The 14,459-nt window shown below is 41.7% G+C and overlaps 1 protein-coding gene across 1 annotated transcript in view; it reads right to left on the bottom strand.

The window, feature by feature from the left end:
- LOC308291064 (NFX1-type zinc finger-containing protein 1-like) overlaps nt 1-8,051 on the bottom strand; it is a gene marked incomplete at both ends in the record, with an annotated part of 53,132 nt that extends 45,081 nt beyond the window's left edge. The window contains 6 exons of the mRNA XM_080732977.1: nt 1,178-1,281; nt 2,557-2,736; nt 3,412-3,755; nt 6,161-6,383; nt 7,486-7,779; nt 7,869-8,051. Coding sequence (XP_080589103.1) covers nt 1,178-1,281; nt 2,557-2,736; nt 3,412-3,755; nt 6,161-6,383; nt 7,486-7,779; nt 7,869-8,051 — 1,328 coding nt within the window. The remainder of the gene's footprint in view (nt 1-1,177; nt 1,282-2,556; nt 2,737-3,411; nt 3,756-6,160; nt 6,384-7,485; nt 7,780-7,868) is intronic.
- Between the last annotated feature and the right edge of the window lie 6,408 nt (nt 8,052-14,459).

Here is a 14,459-nt window from a genome sequence, read left to right as displayed (position 1 = left end):
TCCGAATGTCTGTCTGAGTGTCTGTCTGAGTGAGTGTCTGTCACAGCGTTTCTCCTCAGTGGCTGGAGCAATTGATCTGAAATCGCATCACCATTAGCATATGAACACACCTGACATAACTGTGAAGCCCGTTTGTCACTTTCACAAATCATATGCTGTATATTAGCATTTTTATGGTGTATCTACTATCTATTCTGCATCTAGCATGAGGCATATCTAATCTGCATCTAGCATGAGGCAACATGTTTAACCAGCTCTGTGTGTGTGTGTGTGTGTGTGTGTGTGTGTGTGTGTGTGTGTGTGTGTGTGTGTGTGTGTGTGTGTGTGTGTGTGTGTGTGTGTGTGTAGGCGGGGGGGGGGGTGTCTGGCCCTGTTACAGATGTTGTCCAAAATCATGCAGATCGGTACACAGTATCTCTGTAGCCATTAAACAAAACGGGTATTTCTTACATTGATGCTCCAACATATTATCATGCAAGCACCAGTTAAAGTTACTTTCCATCCCTCATATACTGTGTGCACAGTGCATCCCATAACCCACACACTGCACATCATTTCGGAGCTCATATCTTTGAACGGGTAAGGACTAGTCATTATAGTTATCATTCTTGGAGTGTACAGCCCTCACATTTAGATATTGCTCACCTGGTGCAGTCAAAGAATAACTATCCAGCACAGTGTTTTAATTTGCATGCAGGCTCTATAACAAAATAGTGTGGTATGTGACTGTGTCAGGGTGTGCCGACAATATTCCACTGGCAATGTTCAAGTTTGATAACGAATATGACAGCGATAACTGGTGAATTAGCCTCTTTTCCCTGAGAACTACATAGACTGTACAGAGCATACATGGATTTGGAAAAATAAAATGGAGCTGCAGTGCCCTCTATCAGTGCAGAGTATATATATTTACCCATATAAATAGGTGTTATAAATAGGTGTAAATCTTTTTGCTATCAAATGTTACTGACCCATTGAGTTTTGACAATGACCCCTAAAAAGAATAGTATGGAGCCACCGTACTTGTCCATTAATTTTTTGTGTTTAATTTCTTATTCTCAGTTAACGGTTAACCTAACATTAACCCAATTAGATGTGACCCAATGAACTGCTTTGATGGCCACTATTTGTCCATCAACTGCCCTGTAGGCCAGGAACGCATGCTGGAATGCAGTACCTCTGGAAGGGCAGACAGGCCTCCTCTTGCTCCTGCAAGCCTTCTAGCACATGACGGTAGGCCTCAAAGAAGGCGGTGCTCTCCACCATCAGGAAGCGGTCTGCCTGTAGGATGAGGTCATTTTTGTTATTCTATAGTTCAGTGCTTCTCAAATTGGGGTCTGGGGACCCTCAGGGGTCCTTGGGGGGGTTCCAGGGGGTCCCCAGCAAAATGACTTAAGCCATTCAGAACGGGTACACATTATTGTGTATCATTATTGTATGCTTTAACTATTGAAAAATAGAAGATATACAAGCTCAGAGCGCGGCGCGAGCTTGTAGAGCTATTTTTGAAAAATCGTGAAAATTTGAATTTTGACCCGATTCTATAAGTGTCTTTTGAATCCTTCTAAGGTTTTTAGAAAAACCTATGTTTCTATGTCAGCAATTCTGGCTAGCCATCGTCAAAGAAAAGGTCCTTTTCACTTAACTGGAAGCTCAGTTAGTCTGTTCTTGAGAGACTACTATGTCAGTGGTTCTCAAACCTTTTCATGTGAAGGACCCCCAAACCAGGGTTGTCAACATTGGACGGTCAGAATCCAGGAGATTAATTTTTGGGGGGGTGCGCGGAACTCCCCTACCGGGGTCTGGGGGTCCTCTCCCCAAAACCTCTTAACAGATATATATATTTTCCTGTGTTCTGTTGAATTTTGTGCATGTTTGATACTTTCATCAGGCTTGCTTTACTAGCACTGGTACAATTTCAGCCTTAAAATGCGAAATGTAGGTGAATAATAATGACTTCTCATCTTTAAGTCATTACACGTATATGATCTTTCTTGCATGCATTGCCCCCAACCCTAAAGCGGGGGGTCTGGGGGTCCTCCCCCCGAAAACATTTAACATAGTAGATGTAATTTCCTGTGTTCTGGTGAATTTTGTGCATGTTTTATACGCATGTATTGATGACTGAACCAAAGGACATCTTTAATGATGACTTCTAATTCTAATTCTAATTCATTACTTAAGTGAATATGTGTCTGATCTTTCTTGCATTCATTGCCCCACCCCTAAAGCGGGGGGTCTGGGGGTCCTCCCCCAGAAAAAAAAAATTACATAGTAGATGTAATTTCCTGTGTTCTGGTGAATTTTGGGAGTTTGATACAAAATCCAGGAGAAATCCAGGAGATTTGCCAATCCAGGAGACTCCCAGGAGAGGGGTTCAAAATCCAGGAGACTCCTGGGAAATCCAGGAGAGTTGACAAGCCTGCCAAACTGATATTTATTTGGCCACGGACCCGCATCTCAAAATATTTAGTTCCAACGTTGGCTTTCGCCGGCCCTGCATGCCACCATTATTAATGGCCATTAAACACACTTTACAGTTTCGGACCGTCTCACCTGGATTGCCATCAACTTGTCTCTGCTCTCCTCAGTGAAGATAAGCTGGACCCTGCCTTTCCGTAGGCCCCTGGGCTCACTGTCTGACACCGTGGCGTACAGGAAGCTCTCAAAGTTATCACACGACAGACAGACCAGCGAACCATAGATCAGCCTCTTCGAGTTCTCCCACCGTACACCCTGTTGGGAAAGTGTGTGTGCGTGTGTCCGTGCGTGTGGTAGATGGAATTAGTTATTTGGTTTATTACAAATGTAAAATGTATATTTGCCGAAAACAACAACAATTGAGTGGATTTATTGAAGATACTCCAGAGTCCAGACCATACATGGGCAACTGGCGGCGCGGGGGCCACATGAGGCCCCCACCTTCATTTAATGCGGCCCGCTGGTCAATATTGGAATACTTATATATTGATTGATTTCAGCTGTTCCAAACATTCAAACACAACTCACTTTAATTACTTCAGTCTATATAGTAGCTGACTAGGACTAGTCTTTTTATGTCTAATGTATTCAAATGTAAGTTCATTAAGTTAACATAAGAACATATAAATGCATTTGATATTTAATTTAAAAAAAACTTTTAACGATTCCAATTCAAAAATAGCAAAAATAGCATATCTACAAGCTCAATGCGACGCGTTTTGATCATGTAGATCGGCTATTTTTTACTGTATATGCAATGTGGCCCTCTGGAGTGAGTGTGAAAATATAGTGGCCCTCTCCATCATCAAAGTTGCCCTCCCCTGCTCCAGACCATTATGATACAGAGGTTGATAAAGACAACAGTATTGCTGTTATCTATCCAATATGAAAGCATAGGAAAAAAACACAGAGGTCGACACAGCTACCAACCTTAAAAGGCTGAGGGTCAAACTGAACAACGTAGGCCACGCCCACATGCGTACACACTGGCTCCACCAGACGGGTGTCACGATACACTGTGATGTCATCGAGGCGCTTCCTCCTCAGCGAGCTGTCGTTGGCCATTTGTCTCTGGAGTAGTTGCTGGATGCCCTCGCGAAGCGGTCGCACAAAGTCCTCTCTCAGCAGCCGGAAGTGAGTGTCGAGGTAGAGGTGGTTGCTGGCATAGGGCTCAGAGGTGAGGTTGGGTCTAAGGAATGGCCTCTGGTCCTCGTGCATCTCCTCAGGTGTGGGGCAGATCGGCAGGTTCCTGAAGTCCTCCTGCTCTTCTACACCTAGGATAGGAGGTAGGGCAAAAGCGGACATAGTTTTAGTTTATGATTACACACAGTTTTTTTATGAGAACTATTGAAATGTTCAAGAGATGCACGCTAGGGCATTCACCAAATATTTGAATATTCGAATATCAAAGTCACTATTCGACCCCCAAAATAAACATATTTGAACTGGGGACCCTGACAAGCACTTGGAATTGTAGGTATTACATTTAATGTGACTCGATTCCGCAGATAAATATTGTGAAAATAGCAGATCTACATGTTGTGAGCATGCAGATCGGCTATTTTCACAATGTTCGCCTCTTGCTTACTTAATATTTGACAGTTTGGCCAGTCCTGACTATTCGAATACTTTGAGGTTGAATAATTCGAATACTAAAAATCACTATTCGTGAATGCCCTAATAGGAGGTATGGCAAAAGCGGACATGGTTTTAGTTTATGATCACACACCACCAGAGTTAATTTTTTTATGAGATCTATTGAAATGTTTAGCGGCACATCCAAACATTTTTTTTTTTTTTTTTTTTCGTTTCAAATATTGTTATTGTCAAGCACCGCATAACAATACACAATTTCAAATCAGACATTAAACAGCGCTTCCATATCTTTTAACTCATTCTGTGCCAATGACGGCTTATGACGTTTTTTTTCCAATAGCCCTGTGTGCCAATGACGGCTTATGACGGTTTTTGTGTTTTTTACATAGAAAAAAAAAAAAAAAATCATTTTTTTTTTTTTTTTTTTTTAAGATGTCAAAATGACCTGAGATCAGAGAGATGCTTTTCTCTGTTTGTGTGTTCGCTCCCTCGTTTAGCTGATTGAGAAAATGTGTGTTCATGTGTGTCCATTCTAGTGGATGGACACTTTTTGAGCGGTGGTCACAACGCTCCTATACGTGGCCGTGTGTGTGGGTCTGTCTGTCTGTCTGTCTGTTTGTCTGTTTGTCTGTCTGTATGTCTGTCTGTCTCCGGGTATGTAGCCTGGCCCTGCAGTAACCTTTTCTGACCACACATGTTAAGGGAGGGGCGCTGTTGTTCAGGATAGGCCAGGCATAGGCCAGGCACACTCACACACAAACACACACAGGGGCCACACACACACACACACACACACACACACACACACACACACACACACAGGGGGCACACACACACACACACACACACACACACACACACACACACACACACACACACACACACACACACACACACACACACACACACACACACACACACACACCACCGCTCAGTTCACACGAGTGTGATTTTTTTCATTCAAACAGCTCTATCTCTGGAACCATTTGTCCGATTGACAAAATTCTTTTTGCCACTGAATCACAACAACTGTGTCTGTTTCTGTGGGGAAAAAAATTATATAAAAAAAAATCATTTTTTTTCATTGCATAGTAAAGAAAAACATACAAAATCTCGGCACAGCTACCTTGGAGCCATTTTGGCATCTGGCACAGAATGAGTTAAAAAGACATACATACACACACACACACCAAAAAAAGAAAATACATTACAGTGAAAGAGAACAAATATTCCTAACATCCAAACATTTCGACGGATACTGGATCAAAATAGATAAACTGTAAAGAAAGAGATACCACCTTTAATGCTCCCAAAACAATGTATCGATAAAGCAGTAAAACAAAAATGCTTTCGTCAGGTACACTGAACCGCACGTAAAAAGGGAATAGTGGCCAGAGTTACATCAGTTCATGAATGGAGACGCCCCAATTAGAATTTGGAACTGATCACAGATCAGACGATGAAGTTACACATACAGTCTGTGTCAGAGTGAGCCGATACATAAGCCATTGTTTCTATGACAATGAGGAAAATAATTATATACAGTATAAAACATAACCCACAGGCATAAAGTGTCCGTGCCCCATACATCAGTGGTTCTCAACCTTTTCAGGCCGCAACCCCCAAAATAATCATATTTTAACTGGGGACCCCCCACCCTGAGTTGAGGCATTACATTTTGTATAACACTGTTCTATTGTGAAAATAGCAGATCTACATGCTCACAACGCCTCGCGTTGCGAGGCGTTGTGAGCATGTAGATCGGCTATTTTCACAATTTCTGCCTAATAATATAATATTATTTGTCCAAAGTTTAATTTATCATTTTTGTCTTATTAGAGGTCCTTAAATTGTCACTTGAGAAATGTGCAAATACCCTCTATACACTTAAACTTTATGTTGGTTTGTTTACTGTTGAGTGAGAAAACAATGTTTCACATTAAGCTAATCATCTGGGGACCCCCCCAAAATAATTTGGGGACCCACAGGTTGAGAACCACTGCCATACATAATTCCTGTCCCATGTTACCTTCAGTGAAGAAGTATAACAGTATAATTATAAATAAAATGTCCTTCACCATACCGTGGTTCTCTCCACCAGTGTTTTTAGGTCTCCACCGGGGTTTAGAGGTGCTCTCCCTGGATTTCTTCTGGAGGCTGACCAGCTCCTGGATCTCCACCAACTTCTCATCCGTCTCTGGGAGGACATTCATTCCAGCTACCCTGAGGTCACGGCTGGAGCTTGGAAGGACCCTGACCAGCATGGACAATGACTGGAGAGAACTGTTAGGGAATGTTTTGAGCACCTGGAAATGAGTGAATGGGAATAAAGGTTAGCGTAGTTCACCCGTAGTTTCCCAACATTAGCACATTAGGCCTAAACAGGGATGTCAAACTCAAATACACAGTGGGACAAAATAGAAAAAATGTCGAGGGCTGCACCATTAAAGTGTATTACCCCCCCCAGGCCAGGAACACACTTTTGTGTATTACATTATGTACAGTATGTAGTACAGTAATTTTTGAAAAAATATTTTACGTTTTTCAGATTTTTTTCGATGAAAGCCAAAGGTGTAAGGCTAGGGCTCCACCAAAATGGCGGCGTCGTGCCGGCGTCGGACGGCGTCAAAACATGAACCAGGGCGAATCTGAGCGTCCAACGCGGACGTTGACGTCGGCAGTGGAGCACCCTTCATTGATTAAAACGGGAGCGTTCCCAGAGTTGACGTTGACGCGACGCTCGACGCGCCCGGTGGAGCCGGGGGGTAAGCTATCAAATAGTTTGGGAATTTTGTTTCTAACTGCTACAGAGGCTGAGTATTCCAGAAAAACAGTGGGTCATTTTCAAATCGGACTTAGATCTTTAAGGCTTTATTCAAATCGGACTTAGGCCTAAATGGGTTAAAACGTTTTGAAATTATTGCACATTTTGAACCTGGACCTAAACTGCCTATATTATATTATATTATATTATATTATATTATATTATATTATATTGTATTATATTATATTATATTATATATATAGCTACATTAATCATTAAATGAATAAAGTAAAACTAACTGGACCTAAACTGCCTATATTATATTATATTATATTATATTATATTATATTATATTATATTATATTATATTGCACATATATATATATATAGATACATTAATCATTAAATGAATAAAGTAAAACTAAATAACTTGCAATATCTTCTTGCTCTGTCAGTAATTTCAAGTGAAAACGTTTATTTTTATTTTTTCAACAGGCAAACAGCAAAAAAGTATGTTTTCCTGATTTGGCCCCCAAGCCTTGAGTTTGACTTCTGTTAGGCCCTAACAGTGAGGTTTGCATGGAGGTAAAGCTATCTCAGTTTTAGGAAATGGCTTCTCTGCTGTTGGTAAGAATGTCATTTACCTCAAAGACAACAGCCAGGATGTTGTCCAGATGGTCTGTGTACTGTTTCCTGCGGACAGTGCAGGACTCTGAAGCCATTTTCTCCACATGATGTGGCAGTGTGAAGCGGAGGAATTCCGAGTCTTTCACCATGCCAGCCAGGTGTCGCCGGGTGCCCCTGTCTCTCCGTGCCTGGAAGGCCTTGCACAGGACCGAGCAGAGGAGTTGGACAAGGTCCTGTCTCATTTCTTTGTCGTTTAGCAGGTCTTGCAGAGTGCTGATAGAGGACAGTGTGATGGCCACCTCGGATGGATTCTTTCCAGATAGCTTATGCAGTATTTTGAAGGCATTCCGATGACTGCCATCCTTCCTCTTAGCGGAAGGTGAACGCCCCTCGTCCCTGCTGTGTCTTCCAGGTGCATCGCCATCTTTTCTATTTCCGCCGCTGCTTCCCGCTCTCTCCGCACCACCGCCTCCTCTTCTTCCCCCGGACCCTTTCTTCCCTCTCTCTCCTCCACCCGCTGAGCCCACTGCATCTCCAACTCCAGCTGCACCTCTATTTCCCACTGCATCTCCACCTCCTGCATCTCCACCCCTCGCTGCCCCTCCGTGTCCCACTGAAACTCTACCTCCAGCCGCACCTCCGTGTCCTGCTGCACCTCTGCCTCTGGCTGTACCTCTGCTTCCGGTCGCGTCTGCTTCTCCCGCTACACCTCGACTACAGCCATCTATACCTCCACCTCCAACTGCAACTCCTCCTCCTCTTGCTGCAGCACCACCACCTCTGGCTACATCTCCTCCTCCCGCTACACCGCGACCTCCAGAACCTCTTCCTGCAGATGCACCTCTTCCAAAAGCTCCACCTCTACCTCGTATTGCACCTCTTCCTCCTGCTACACCTCTTTCTGAAGCTGCACCTCTACCTCCAGCTGTACCTTTTCCTACAGCTTCACCTCTACCCAGAGCCGCAGCTCTTCCTCCAACTGCACCTTTTACTACGGCTGCAGCTATACCTCCCGTTGCACCTCTGCCTCTACCTCCAAGTGCAGCTCCTCCTCCTCCTGCTGCAGCAGCACCACCACCTCTGGCTACATCTCCTCCTCCCGCTACACCGCGACCTCCAGAACCTCTTCCTAGAGCTGCACCTCTTCCAACAGCTCCACCTCTACCCAGAGCTGCACCTCTTCCAAAAGCTCCACCTCTTCCAAAAGCTCCACCTCTACCCAGAGCTGCACCTCTTCCAAAAGCTCCACCTCTACCCAGAGCTGCACCTCTTCCAAAAGCTCCACCTCTACCCAGAGCTGCACCTCTTCCAAAAGCTCCACCTCTACCTAGAGCACCTCTTCCAAAAGCTGCACCTCTTCCAAAAGCTCTTCCAAAAGCTGCACCTCTTCCTCTAACTGCACCTCTTCCAACAGCTCCACCTCTACGCAGAGCTGCACCTCTTCCAACAAAGCCATTACCTGAAAAAACAAACAAAAATAACAACATTGACCCATTTAGAACGGGTCCACATTATTGTGTATCATTATTTTATGCTTTAACTATTGACAAATAGCAGATATACAAGCTCACAGTGCGCGCTGCGAGCTTGTAGATCTGCTATTTTTGAAAAATCTTGAAAATTAGAATTTTGACCCGATTCTATAAGTGTCTTTTGAATCCTTCTAAGATCTTTTTGAAAAACCTATGTTTCTGTCAGCAATCTGGCCAGCCATCGTCAAAGAAAAGGTCCTTTACACTTAACTGGAGCTCAGTTGGTCTGTTCTTGAGAGACTGCTATGTCAGTGGTTCTCAAACCTTTTCATGTGAAGGACCTCCAACATGATATTTATTTGGCCACGGACCTGCATCTCAAAATATTCAGTTCCAGGGACCATCCAGAAGCAAAATTTGAGTTACAAACGTTTGCTTTGAAAATACATATATTCAAAGATTTGCACAGATTTTCACGACTTTTTCAAAAATAGCAGATCTACAAGCTCACAGCGCGGCACTCGGTGCCGCGCTGTGAGCTTGTATATCTGCTATTTTTCAATAGTTAAAGCATTCAATAATGATACACAATGATGTGTACCCGTTCTAAATTAAAGGTGATACACCATGCATTTAAAAAGTATTTATGTCATATTGTTTATGTCCCAAAAACGTTTTTCAAAAGGTTTGAGGCTTAATTACCACTCCTGAATAGAGAGCCCTCTCATTTTTGAATGGCTCTCAGAGCATTTTCAGCTGCAGTACCACCTTTGGCCTGAACTGCGCCACCCCCCAAAAATCTTTTTGAAAAAAAATTTTTTTTGAAAAAAAATTTTTTTTTGGAAAAAAAAAAAAAAAAAACGGCCGATGATGACGTCACAATCGGCAGCAAATCTGGATAGCCTGTTTTCAGAACCTGTGGGATACTTTTAACCTTCGCCTTCTCAAAACTAGAGAAAGACACAACGGTCAGAAATGGGACTTTGTGAGGATAGAAGGTGCTAGTGGGACCCCAAAAAAAGGTTTTAAAATAGGAAAAGTGAAATTTCATGGTGTATCACCTTTAAGCTAGTGAGACAATAGCTCCAGTAGCCCAATTGGGACTGGAGTGTTTTCTCCAGTGGACGTCAGGTCATTTTATCCAGTGATATTAATCACATCTAATTATGACTGAACACCTGCTGTACCAGTTATTTTTGTTTTCTAACACACATAAAATCCCATTTATCTGACCCATAGAATGTAGTAGTTTAGGAGATGTTTCCCCACAGTATAACACTTTACTTAAAGGTCAGTTCTATAATGCAATCACATTTTTTATGCATAATAATGCATAACAGTATAGGGCTTTATAACACTCGTTATACGTTTTTATCACAACTTATAACAAGGTTTATGATGTATTGCTGGTCATAATGCATTATAAGCTCAGCAGAACAGCACATTATAACCGTAACTTGTAAAGTTAAACCATAAAAGTGTCTTTTATACAGTAACTGACTAAGTTATGGTAGCTTTGGTAGTTATGATATGCAAATTGTCAAAACATTGTAATGGGCTTCTGAATTAGAACATTCTGATTGAGGTTCAGCCCCTTTTGCTCTTACATCTTGCATGGCTGCCATGGCCAGGTCCTTTCCACTCCTCCTCCATGCCTCTCAGGGTGGATGTCGTTGAAAGGTAGGATGGTCACATTGGCAGCTGCTGTGTGCGGAAGAGAGGACAATGAAACTCAACATTTAAACATGAAAACCAAAATAAACAAATCTAAATTTCCACCGTGCAAAGAAAATTGTGTGAATCAGGGGCGTCAATTGGGTATGGCAGGGATATGCAGCTGCCATACCCTGGGTCCAGGAGGAAAATAAAAGCTACTTTTAAATATAAATCCATGAATGTCTCTTTGTCTGTGCTGGTTATGTTGTTAAATTACAGTAGACTAACTACAAATGCAAAATTTAACAAAATGGTCACTTTAACAAGGTATTATAATTATATTCTCCACACTTGTATTCTCCCCATCTTGACCAAATGGTATATTCCCAGGTTCCGCAGGTCAGCTGCACAGGTGTAATTCATTAATGTTAATTGTGGCATGTTTACTAACATGCCAAGTTTAGCTGCACTTGAACAACCGTTCCAGGCTGCCATATCCAGCCCAAGAAACACAAATGTCTGTTGCTAAGGTATGGCAACATGACTGGTGTCTTGCACACGCGCCTTCGCGCGCGTGCAAGACACCAGTCATGTTGCCATACCTTAGCTTTTTCTGAACTGACGCCACTGGTGTGAAATTCTGTGAATAGATGAATGATTTGACAACGTGGGTTCATGAGTAGATACATGGACGGTGATTCATTTTGAGGAATCGCGGTCGAGGAGGATGTGCATTGTGCAATCAGCACAGCCCCTTCATTATTCTGTATAATATGCTGTAATATCAACAGGTTATGGTGGTATCAATACGTTCTATGTTATTAATAAACACCTCATACTGTCCGAAGGTCAGGGTTGTCAAAGTGATAGACCAATGGAAGCAACGGGAACAGTGTGATAAAAGGTTACTGAACTATTCTACTTCTACAATGTGATAAATATGAAAAGGAAATGCAATGGAATGAAGCATGAGAATCAAAATCAACCAATTCAAATGACAACGCAATAAATCACTGACAAAATGACAAATGCCTCTAATCGTAAGCCTTTTATGGTCAGTGCACCGAATTCGAATGACATAATCAGCCATATCTCAGGAACGGTGAGATGTAGAAAATAGGGGTGTAACGATAATTGTAACTGAATCGAAAAATCGATTTTAATTAGCAATGATTCATTAAATCGTTTGCTATATCGTATTGTTTTAAAATGCGGTAAACGGTATTGAATTGTTTTTATTGTATGGAAACTAAGTATTTGTGCCTTGTATTTGGCAATTTTAAGAAGGAATATGAAAAAGAGCGGTTTAATTACCTTTCCATTCCATAATCCGTAATCTCTGTGTTCATGTCAAGGTGGGTTTGTCCCTATGTGTTGAAATATAATGTCCATGTATTTGCTAGATAATCACAGTGTTTACTTCCATAATAATAGATTTTTTTACACGTTTTACACAGATTTAATTTCTTTGCTAAATAGTTACTATATTGATTTTAAATCATTGAATCGAATTGTATCGTATCGCCATGAATGAACCAATATCGTATCGTCAACCATGTATTGTGATGCTGTTAAAATGTATCGTTACACCCCTAGTAGAAAAGTCAGCACTCTTTTAGATCGGGGGATTTAGCATAACGTGAACCGCTTGTCAGCACGAGGAGGGCCTCTCCAGTCTTGGTCTCATCAGTCACAAGCTGGAGGAGGTTTCTGGATACTTCAGAGACCTCCAACGTCCCAAACTTTGCCATCAGGTCTTTGGATTACGTCACACAGATGCAAGAATTACACCACCGAATCTACCACCACCTAAAGAATTCTGGCTTATCATAGGCTACTGTTATTCACAGGGTTCCCACACATTTTCACCAATGAATTTCCAAAACCTTTCCAAAACTTTTCCGGAATATTTAACACAATTTCCAGGACTATATAACAGCAATGCCCAAAGACAGGTAGTGTATGCCAGTGGTTCTCAACCTTTTCAGGTCGTGACCCCTGAAATAATCATATTTTAACTGGGGACCCCCCACCCTGACGAGCACTAAGAGTTAAGGAATTTTGTATAACACGTTTCTATTGTGAAAATAGCAGATCTACATGCCCACAACGCCTCGTGTTGCGAGGCGTTGTGAGCATGTAGATCGGCTATTTTCACAATTTCTGCCTCTAATATTTGACAATTTGGCCAATGTTTAATTTGTCATTTCAGAGGTATTAACAAAATCAATAACCAAAGACAATGCATAGCTATTTTTTTCCAGGACCTTCCAGGACCCTTGATCAATTCCAAAACTTTTCCAGTACTGGAAAAATATTTATTTTATTTTATTTTTCTATTATTTTCAGGAATTTCATGACCGTGGGAACCCTGTATTCATGCTGAGTGCAGGCCCAGACAATCATAAAGCAGGCAGCAGGGTGCACTGTGGCACCGAACCCCTCATAGCCCTCATCAATCAGGTTAGAACAGGGGTCTTCAACGTTTTCAGGCCAAGGACCCCTTAATTGAGAGAGTGATGAAGCAGGGACCCCCACACCCTGTTCATAGATTCCATATAGTTTCATTGTTTGACAGCGGTGTATTTTGGATTCATGTTAATGTGGGTTTTCAGTTATTTAACCAAATGAACCGTCAATACTTAATAAACTTGACCTTTCAATTATGTACTTTAAAGGTCTCTTTTCCCACTCTACACCAAAGCCAAAAATAGCCGATCTACAAGCTCACAACGCCTCGCAGCGCGAGGCGTTTTGAGCTTGTAGATCTGCTATTTTTGGCTAAAGTTCTCAGAATAAAGACACTAGGGTTCAAGTTGTTAGAAGAAAAAGGTTTCTATCACACAAAGATTTGGAGGACCCCCTGTAGTAACTCTGAGGACCCCCTAGGGGTCCCAGACCCCCTGGTGAAGACCCCTGGGTTAGAATTTGGGCAGATGAAACACACAGAGTTGTAAAGTAACTAAGTACATTTACTTTAGTACTGTAGTAAGCTACAATTATAATACTTTTACTTCTACTTCATTACATCTCAGATCCAAATATTGTAGGCCTACTTTTACTCCAATACAATTATTTTAAAACTAGTTACTAGTTGTTTCTGGTTGTTTCTATATAGGTCTTACAAAAAGGAGACTGCGTGACAGATTATCTGAACATATAGGTATGCTATTCGTTCTGCCAATATGAAGTACCCCATGGCCAAACATTAAAGTGAAGCCCAACATGAAAGTGATACAACTCTTATGCTGCATTCACACTACAGATATATAGTTGAACGTTTTGCTTGCTTGGTCAATGTTATCTCAATGGAAACCAGCTTTAAAGATACAGGACACACAAAGAACGAAGGTTTGGAAGCTTTAAAGCTGGTTTCCATTGAGATAACATTGACCAAGCAAGCAAAACGTTCAACTATATATCTGCAGTGTGAATGCAGCATAAGAGTGTCTGGTATTGAAGTCATCAGCTCTGATACCAGGGGTGGGGACAAAATCAAACGCCTCAAACAAAGAGAGGCATACTGGATTTACACTCTCAAGGCTACTTATTACCCAGGTCTCAATGAGGACTTTGACCTCTCATCTTTCTTATAGCTATTGCTTTCTGAATTATTACATTGTGTAATTTTTTTTTTTTTTTTTTTTCATTTGTTTGTTTTCCCTTTTTGTCCTTGGTTGAAAGTTAAAGAGTTAAAACTGCTTTAAGAAACTACTCAACTGGGTTCCTATGGTGTATCTGTAACTTATGACTCACTCAAGTTGATTTTGTAACTGTTGTACTGTACACTGGTCCTAATGTTGCCATTTAATCCTCTATCTATAACCATGGTAAAGTGTTTTAACAGACTGTAGGGATACCCT

Source organism: Nannobrachium achirus (assembly GCF_963921795.1).
Source record: "Nannobrachium achirus genome assembly, chromosome: 9".
Classification (NCBI taxonomy): Eukaryota; Metazoa; Chordata; class Actinopteri; order Myctophiformes; family Myctophidae; genus Nannobrachium; species Nannobrachium achirus.
The sequence above is the reverse complement of the archived record's forward strand: the minus strand, read 5'-3'. Positions and strand labels throughout refer to the sequence as shown.